Below are 10,424 nucleotides of genomic sequence, written 5' to 3'. Positions count from 1 at the left end.
AAAAACCCCTCATTATTTGGTAACATTATATCCTGTTTCTCCTTATGAAGTCGATCCAACTGTCCGAGAATACAAATGCCTTCAAAAACACAAAATGATGTATTTTGCATCCTTTTGCTGACAAATAAATGTGGATATCTGGGTGCAGGGGAAAGAGTACACACTGTTCATTTTCATTTACTACAGACATAGTAACAATACAAAGCTGGTTGGAAATTATCAAACTTATCTTTTAACCAACAACAACAATGAAATTGCACAGACAATGGTTTTAGACCAGCGTATACTGCTTTTATCCAGCGATTAAACTGCCTGAAGCCACACAGTTTCTGCCCTGATGGTTTCTAGTGAGCGCTTATGCAGTGGCTCACCGTCTGCACTGCACCTCGAGATTGATTTTGTCAGCGGGGATGTGGTTTGTATCCAGGTGTCCTGATAGGATTTCTCAGTGTGCAGAATGGTTACTAATGGGTGGAGGTCAGATCAGAAGGTCTGTTTAGGCCCACTAGCTCTGTGATTACATCCTGATTACAGTCGTTTAATTTTGTCATCTTGAACCGTTGACAGTAAAGCTGCCCTTCTTCTCAAGAAGAAGACATTGTGACGTCTACAAACATGCAATTTTGTTTCTATTAAAGGGGTCTAATGAAGCAAGATCTGATACGTTCGCCTGTAATTGAGTGTCCTTCGTTCTGCATCTTAACCACACTTACGAAGAACCTGTGGCAAGCGAGACTTAAAATAATTAATGGGACTTGGCTAATGAACAGGATGGCTAGTCACGCGCCCATTTCCATTTTGTCCCCTCCATTCAGTCGGAGCTCCATTTCCCTCTTGAGCGCACCATTCATGGAAACGCATCTGCATGTTAAAACCGTTGACATACATACATAATTTCAGTCGCAATTATCACAATCAGCGAAAGGCGTGGGAGAGCTGTCCTTCAAAAACAATAGCTTTTAAGGATTCGTACAGCAGTGTTTGGAAGTTAACGATCATCTGACCGTTATCCAGTGATCAGCCTAGAGTAAATTGCATACTACTCGTACTAGTATGGAACAACAAGCAACAAGTACCACTTAAAATTGATAACCAATTGATGTTATTTGTAGATTGCAAGAATTTTTGCATCTACATATCACTAGTGTGTAATTAGTTTCTATTGTAGCATGTTTCTGGTAGACAGAACTACAAATCAAAGACTTAAATGTTGCATTTACAGATTTTCTCCACCTTCTAAGAAGAGCCGAGAAAACGTGTCAAAACCCATCAGGGTCAATTCTTGGACTTGCACTGACCTCGTGGGGACTTTTAGAGCCCCGGTGGAAATGATTAACAGGTTCTGTCAAGGTAGCGCTAGTCTTTTCATTGATTACGTTTAGATCTCCCCAACGCCGAGGGAGAATCAGTGCACTTAAAAAAACCATCTACCTTCGACGCGGCAGGCTGCTGTGTTCATTTTATCCAAACAATTCGACTTTATCGAGATCGAAGGCATGGATCCAATATTTTGGCAAACATTATATTCAAAAGCAAGAGAGATTTGAGGCGGACAATAAGGTGAAAAGCGTTCAAGCGTTTTGCATCGTGTGACGATTCACATTAATTTCAATATGCAGGGGAAAAGTGTGAACGCAGAAACTTGCCATCCAGAGATTGGACTTGTGGGTACTGGATATTATCCTGTCAGGTGCGGAGGTCCTGTCAACCGACCACTCGGTATCTCAGGGTTATTTTTATAATGACTTCAGCACACTGAAGTGAACCTTCCTGTAGCTCAAACAGTGGAGTATGACGCTAACAATAACAAGGTTGTACGTTTGATTCCCAAGGAAAGCAAGAACTGATAAAATGTGTGCCTTGAATGCATTCGATAAAAGCATATGCCAAATGCAATTATAACTGTAAAAGTAACCGCAGGTTGGCACAGGTATTACCCACAACCACAGTTTACTAAGTTGTTCCAAACCGGTATGACTTTCTTTTGCGGAACACAACAGAAGCTGTTTTGAAGAATGTTGGAAACTGAATGACTTTGGACCCCATTGACTTTCATTGTATGTATGTATGTATGCAGAAAAAAAAACAACAACATTTTTCTAAAATATCTTCTTTTGTGATATGTGATAAATTGCTTGGGGCATTCCCATTTGAAAACTGATTTTGATAAAAGCGCAAGCTGTTTTGTAGAACGTTGGGAACCAAACAACTTTGGACCCCATTGGCTTTCATTGCATGGATGACATAAACGTTGCTGCAATTTTCCAAATATATTCTTTTGTGATAAGTGACAAATTGCTTAGGATATTCCCATTTGGAAGCTAACTTTGCTAAAAGGACCTTCTAGATGTTTTGTGGAACGAAACGACTTTGGACCCCATTGGCTTTCATTGCACGGATGACATAAACGTTGCTGTATTTTCCAAAATATCTTCTTCTTTGTGATAAATGATAAATTGCTTGGGATTTTCCCATTTGGAAATTCCCATTTTCAATAAAAGCGTCCAGCTAAATGAGTAAATGTTTTTTGAAATCCAATCCGAGCCATTTTTCTCTGCCACCATTCTCTGTTGACTCCATTTACAGCACGATTGTGCCCAGTTTTTATAACTTCCTTGGTTACTGAGCTACTGCTCTCCACCTACCAGTTTCGAACAATCAAAAGAGGCTGCTTTCCATGAGCTGAAGGGTCTATTACTTCTAGGTTAATGACAGGCCGTGTACCTGATTGCCAGCAGGCCCCGTGCACCTGTTTCAATAATACCTCATTAAACAACAGACTCAAATATGTCTCCTATTCTTTTCAAAGCGCTGATGAAACCACAGACTCAAACATTTGCTTGATTTCTCTACGTCGAGCACCTAAGCTTTTTTTTTCCATCTGCCTTTTCTTGGATTTGTCATGTGTAATTTCCATCTGCCGGTGGAACGCTGTGTTCCTTAAACTCCTGACTCTAATTCTGCCGCTTTACAGAGTTCACTTTATACAAAAAAGACAAAACCCACAAAAACAACACAACAAACCCTCAATTGGAACATTAACACAAATATACAAAAAAACACAACTTTAGTTGACCTCTGTCTTTAATGGGCAGATGCCTCGTACTGTCTGGAAAAACACAACTTTAGTTGACCTCTCCTGGCCTGGCTTTTAATTTTTGTAAGTGTTTGTACTTTCTACAGAATAAAAAGTTGAAAAGCTTCACTCAGCAAAGCAATTCTTCCAACATAACATGCATCTAAATCAATATTTGCTTTACCAGGCATGCAAGAACCACGTTAAAAATAAAGAAAGGTGAGGAAGATTAATGTATAATGACTTGTGTCATACAAATACATTTATGAACAGTCATGCGTATCCATAACATAAACCTATTTACAGTATACAGTCCTTAGATATGCATCAGTCTTGCATAATAAAGACATTTCAGACGAGTCTGCCCCCTACTGTACAACCTCATATCATAACAGAGTATGAAACTACAGTAAGTTATTACTTCAGAAACTCACTTTGAATACTGAGTGATCAATATTAAAAAGATATATAAACATCGGAGTTTACCAAAAGGAGTTTTTCTAATATAAAAGTAAATTATGCATATTCCCATATATATAAACTGCTTTCGATAAATGTTTTTTTAAATCCAATCCAAGCCATTTTTTTAAAGCATATCTAATTATTATTAAATTAATTTGATAATTAATAATATTATAGAAATACATATTATATATATAATTAGTATACATTTGTGTATTTGATTATTAATAATATAAAATAAAAGAACCATATTACGTTGAATGAATACCATGTTAATAATATTTAAATAATGTAAATAGTGTATTCAAATTACTACTATTAATGTTTATTTACCATTTAAATAATAAATCAACTATGATATTATTGCTGCTAAATTAAATTATTGATGTATTCTAAATAATTATATATTTGATCATTAATATTACAGACTAAAACATTATACCTAGGATGTATTTGATAATTAATTAAACAAAACGAACATTATATTGAATAAATATTTAATATTTAACATTTATTTTAATAATGTCTTCTATATATATATATATATATATATATATATATATATATATATATATATATATATACATACAGTAATACTTACTTTATAGTTTAAATGGTAACAATATTATTATTATTATTATTATTATTATTATCATTTATATGAATGTTTTATTTATTGCTATATCTATCGAACTGTGGCGATGGACATCGAAAGAACGCTAATGAGCCAAGCCCCACTGGCAGCCAATCAAAACACGGCATTTTAAAACGCCACCTATCAGCCACTAGCAGAGCGCTGCCTCATTAATTATTCATGACATGCCAGTGTTGTCCCACCTCACGCGGGCTGGCGGAGAAAAACACGCTGCGAAATAGTGAAGATCGTCACCATGGCGACAGCGATTTATCTCGAACATTATCTCGATAGTGAGTATACTTCATTAACGCTGGATTTAACGTCATTTAAAGCGTTCTGAAAGCTCCAGTTTGAGGATGTTTCGATGGATAATGTCAGATTAGCATTAGCGCCGCAGCTAACTAGCCAACAGGTTGATTAGCTTTATTTCGACCGCATGAAACTGCGTAGAATTTAATCTAATTTATCATTTCGTTTTGTTGTTTAGGTCACCATATATACCTGTACTGTAAATCCACAGCAAGGTGTAAATACAGGACAGAAAGTAGTTAGCCAGTATGCTAACAACATGCTAACTAGTAAACAAACTCATGTCTCCAGTGAGATTTTATGTGTGTGTGTGAAAATAATACATGTGTTTACTAAAAACAGACCGGTATCTGTGTGTTTTCTGCTCTGAGATAAATAGAGACTCGATCCAGAACTTTCCTCACGCAAGTAAACAGTATATTAAACCACAAATGTGTTGTTTTTATGACCCTAGGCATTGAAAACCTGCCCTGTGAGCTCCAGAGAAACTTCACACTCATGAGGGAACTCGACAACAGAGCGGAGGGTGAGGGGACACGCGGGCTGCGTCTCAAATCATAGTGTGCTGTCTACCTAGGGAGCGTTTCTGGGCATCACTGGAACATGGCCAAGAACACAGCATGGATGGATCTGCATTTACAGAGCATTGATGAATATCTGACTGTTTTTTTTCTTCCCCTTTTCTTGCAGAAAAGAAATGTGAAATCGATAAGCTTGCAGAAGAATACATTAAAAACGTCCGAAATCTGGCTCCGGATCAGAGAGTGGAGCACCTGCAAAAGATCCAGAACGGATTCAGCAAATGCAAAGAATACAGCGACGACAAAGTGCAGCTCGCCATGCAGACATACGAGATGGTCAGAAAATCATATTTAATAAAAAAAAAAATATATATATATATAAAAAATACTTTTTATTGCAAATATAATTTTCCATATTTTATACTCAGCTCTGAAATATTAAATTGCATAGAAATAGTTTTTTGTCAAAATTCATTCAATTTTTTTTATACTAAATCTAATTTTCTGTATTTATAATCAGCTCTAAAATATTTAAAATAAAAATTGCATATTTTGTCAAAACTGTCATAGAATTTTCTTTTTTTTATAATAAATCTAATTTTCTATATTTTAATCAACTCTAAAATATTGAATTGAGTAGAGAGAACTGTCAAGCATCACTAATTTTTATTTGTAAATAAATATGGTTTTCTAAATTGTATACTTGGCTCTGAAGTATTAAATCGCATAGAAATTTTTTTTTTTGTCAAAATTCATATAATTTTTTTTATACTAAATAATTTGCTGTATTTATAATCAGCTCTTAAATATTTAGTACAAACTGTCAAACATCATAATTTTTATTCTTAGTAAATATGATTTTCCATATTTATACTCAGCTCTGAAATATTGAATTGAGTAGAAATTGTTTTATTATCAAAAATCACTGAACATTTATTTGTAGTAAATATAATCTTCTATATTTTATACTCAGCTCTGAAATATTAAATTGCATTTTTGTCAAAATTCATAAAAAAATGTATACTAAATCTAATTTTCTGTATTTGTAATCAGCTCTAAAATATTTAGTAGAAACTGTCAAGCATCATATTTTTATTTTTAGTAAATATAATTTTCCATATTTTATACTTGGCTTTGAAATAATGAATTGAGTAGAAATAGTTTTTTGTCAAAATTCATATAATTTTTTTTATACTAAATAATTTGCTGTATTTATAATCAGCTCTAAAATATTTAGTACAAACTGTCAAACATCATAATCTTTATTTTTAGTAAATATAATTTTCCATATTTTATACTTGGCTCTGAAATATTGAATCACAGATTTTTTATAGTAAATATAATTTTCTTTATTTTATACGCTATAAATTATTTAATTGAGTAGAAATTATTTTATTGTCAAAAATCACAGAACTTTTTAATAATAAGTATAATTATGTATATTTTATATTCATTTGTAAAATATTTATTTGAGTAGAAACTGTTTTATGGTCAAAAATCTGATTTATTATAGTAAATATACATTTAGTGTTTTATACACAGGTCTAAAATATTGAGTAGATATGGTTTAATTATCAACAATCAGATGTTTTTTTGTAGTAAATATAACTTTCTGTATTTTATACTCAGCTCTAAAATATTTAATTGAATAGAATATGCATATATATATATATATATATATATATGTGTGTGATTTTTAGTTTAACTATTTTAAAGAGATAAAAATAAGAAAAATGAAATAAATTGACATTTATTTTGACATTAATAAAGAAATCAAAATGACATCAGACAAAAGTATTTCATACTCATAATAATCATAATAAAAATGTAAATTATACATAGAAATAAATAGTCGATCATTGCTCTTTTTGAATACTTTGATTAAACTAGTGTACATTTGTGCTGGGAATCTGCATTAATTTTGATTAAAATAACGTGAGCTTCCTCTCAAAAGTGGACAAACACATCCGAAGGCTGGATGCCGATCTCGCTCGCTTTGAGAATGAGCTGAAGGAGAAGTTGGACGTCAGCGGCTACGAAAGTCCAGAGAACAGAACGGCCAAGAGTAAGACAGAACGTGGCTTGATTAGGCCAAATATAACATATGTGATAGTCAACGTGATGTACGAGGAGAATAAAACCGAACTGCTGTCCTTCACAGAGCCGGGCCGAGGAAATCTGAAGGAGAAACGACGGTCGAAAGGAAGAGGACGCAAATCTTCAGACGACGACTCGCCGCGGAAGAAGAAAACGAAGAACAGGTGAGCGTCGCAATGCTTTAAAGACACAGTTCACCCACAAATGAAAACCTGCGGAATGTTTACTCCAAGATGGAAACGAGTTTGTTTCTTCATCAGATTTGGAGAAATGTAGCATTGCATCACTTGCTCGCCAATGCAGTGAATGGGTGCCGTCAGAATGAGAGTCTGATAAAAACATCACAAGTAATCCACAGCACTCCAGTCCATCAGTGAACATCTGGAGAAGACAAAAGATGAATTATGGACTTGTATTTTAGGAGTGGTGTGGATTATTCTGACGGCACCCATTCACTGCAGAGCATCCATTGCTGAGACACTGATGCAATGCTACATTTCCACAAACCTGATGAAGAAACAAACTCATCCTAATCTTGGATGACCTTTTTAATTCTTGGTAAACTGTTCCTTTAAAGGATATTTCACTCAAAAATGAAGTTACATTGACGTTGTTTTCTGTATTTCCACAGCCCTGAGTTCTCTGAATCCATCCTTCCAGTTCATCCGTCAGACGTCTTAGACATGCCTGTTGACCCCAACGAGCCCACGTACTGTCTGTGCCACCAAGTGTCATACGGAGAAATGATCGGATGTGACAACCCAGATGTGAGAAACGAACGCTTTAAACCGTGGATTAGCCTTTCCTCATAGTATATACTTAACAAAAATGCCTTTCTTAACAGTGTCCCATCGAGTGGTTTCACTTCGCCTGCGTTGATCTGACAACGAAACCCAAAGGGAAATGGTACGTGTGTGTTCGCCAGAAACCGTCAATATCTCTGTTTCCGACGTCAAAAAACAACGTCTCTTTTCTTTCGTCCAGGTTCTGTCCACGATGCACCCAGGACCGGAAGAAGAAATGAGCTGCACATCTGTTACGTTGAGAGATTACATTTCTATATGAATATATACGTATGCATATATATATATGTATTTTGTCTAGGTGGTGAAATATGATAATATATACTCCTTAATATGGCCGTGATGAAATATCCGAGGGTCGCGAGGAAACAAAGTTTTTATTTTTCAAAGTACTTGAAATGTTTCCATTTGTTTAAGTTTCATTCTGTGTTGTCAAAATGTCATTTTCAGACAATCTAGGATATATTGTATATGAGATATATATATTTTTTTTCTTTACTTACTGATTAGTATGTATTTTCATTTTTTATAAAGCTTCAAGCAACTATTATGTCATTGTGCTTTGCTCATTAAATGTTTTGCGAACTTTTAAAAAATGCTGAATTCGGCAGCCGCTCTTGCACTTAAAATATAACGCGACTACTTTTTTCCGCAACTATCAATTTGCAAAGCGAAACTTTGAAGTGCAAGTGATATGTTTTATTGTTACTAATTATATAATTTCAGGCGATAACCTAAAATCTCATGAAGCTCATAAAAGCCGTCGTTTATGTTAATTTCTTCCTGCGCAAATTCTGTTTTAATCTTCGCTGTGTTTTACGAAGAATATTTAGCAGAACTCGAGGTGGTTAACTACTGTGGAAGCTTGTTTCTAACGATTCTGATTTTTCTCGCAATTCTGACATTTTTCTTTGTAATTTTTTTTTTCACAACTTCAGGTTTAGATCTCACAGTTCTTAAAATGTCGCAATTATGCCTTTTTTTCATCAGTATTGCGAGAAACAAAGTCTGAATTGTGAGATAAAAAAAACGCAATTACTTTGTTTATTCCGTGGCAGAAAAAAAAACAACAGAATTGATGTTTTTCTTGGAACAGAAACGTAATTGACTTTGCATCTCTCGATTCTTTAGTTTATATCTCGTAATTGTGTTTTTTGTTTCCGCCATGGAATAAAAAATAAAAAAAGTAATTGCGGCTTTTTATCTTTTGACTTTATATCTCGCAATTCTGAGATCCTTTGTCACAATTGTGAGTTTATATCTCGCAGTTCTTTAGTTTTTTATTTAGTTTATAAAAAGTCACAATTACTTTATTCTGTGGCAAAAACAAAAAAAAATTGCGATCCTGAGTTTATATCTCATAATTGTCTTTTTTTCTGCTACGATATAAAAAGTAAAAAAAGATGATTGCGACTTTTTTAATCTCATAATTCTGAGTTTGTCTCACAATTCTGACTTTTTTTCTCGCAACTGCAAGTTTAAAACTTACAATTCTTTAGTTTATATTTCGTAACTGTTTTTTGTTTCCGCCATGGATTAAAAAATAAAAAAAAGTAATTACGGCTTTTTATCTTTTGACTTTATATCTCGCAATTCTGAGATCCTTTAGATCCTTTTCGCGCAATGCGAGTTTGATATCCAGTTCTTCTCGGAATTGTGAGGTTATATCTCGCAGTTCTTTCAGTTTTTATTTAGTTTATAAAAAAGCCACAACTACTTCAAAAACAAAAAAAAACAAAACAAAACCTAGCTAATTATTACACAATATTTCACAATCGTCTTTTTTTTTTGTTTCTGCTACGGTATAAAAAGTAAAAAAGATAATTGCAACTTTTCTTATCTCATAATTCTGAGTTTGTCTCACAATTCTGACTTTTTTTCTCGCAACTGCAAGTTTATAACTTACAATTCTTTAGTTTATATCTCGTAATTGTGTTTTTTGTATCCACCACGGAATTTAAAAAAAAATAAGTAATTGTGGCTTTTTATCTTTTGACTTTATATCCCGCGATTCTGAGATACTTTGTCGCAATTGCGTTTTTTTATATATTGCAATTCTTCTCAAAATTGTGAGGTTATATCTCGCAGTTCTTTCAGTTTTTATTTAGTTTATAAAAAGCCACAATTACTTTATTCTGTGGCAAAGCCGAAAAAATCTTGCGATTCTGAGTTTATATCTAATAATTGTCTTTATATCTCATAAACCAACGAGTTTATTTCTCATAATTGTCTATTTTTCTGCTAATATAAAAAGTAAAAAAAGATGATTGCGACTTTTTATCTCACAATTCTGACTTTTTTTCTCGCAACTGCAAGTTTATAGCTAACAGTTCTTTAGTTTAGTCTCGTAATTGTGTTTTTTGTATCCACCATGGAATAAAAAAAAAAAAGTAATTGCGTCTTTTTATCTTTTGACTTTATATCTCGCAATTCTGAAATTCTTTGTCGCAGTTGCGAGTTTTATATATTGCAATTCTTCTCGGAATAATTGCAATCTCAAAACCAACATTACAACATAC

General features: G+C 33.6%; 1 protein-coding gene across 1 annotated transcript; it reads left to right on the top strand.

The window, feature by feature from the left end:
- Window positions 1-4,320: 4,320 nt before the first annotated feature.
- On the top strand, window positions 4,321-8,980 carry LOC109047695 (inhibitor of growth protein 5-like). Its single transcript, XM_042711627.1, has 8 exons — window positions 4,321-4,465; window positions 4,939-5,010; window positions 5,175-5,341; window positions 6,959-7,070; window positions 7,167-7,266; window positions 7,734-7,869; window positions 7,947-8,008; window positions 8,087-8,980. The coding sequence occupies exons 1-8, from the start codon at window positions 4,429-4,431 to the stop codon at window positions 8,124-8,126; spliced, it is 726 nt and encodes a 241-aa protein (XP_042567561.1). The 5' UTR covers window positions 4,321-4,428; the 3' UTR covers window positions 8,127-8,980.
- Window positions 8,981-10,424: the final 1,444 nt, after the last annotated feature.

Source organism: Cyprinus carpio, chromosome A22 (assembly GCF_018340385.1).
Source record: "Cyprinus carpio isolate SPL01 chromosome A22, ASM1834038v1, whole genome shotgun sequence".
NCBI classification, from domain to species: domain Eukaryota; kingdom Metazoa; phylum Chordata; class Actinopteri; order Cypriniformes; family Cyprinidae; genus Cyprinus; species Cyprinus carpio.
Note: the sequence above shows the minus strand (reverse complement) of the source record. Positions and strands in the feature narration are given on the sequence as shown.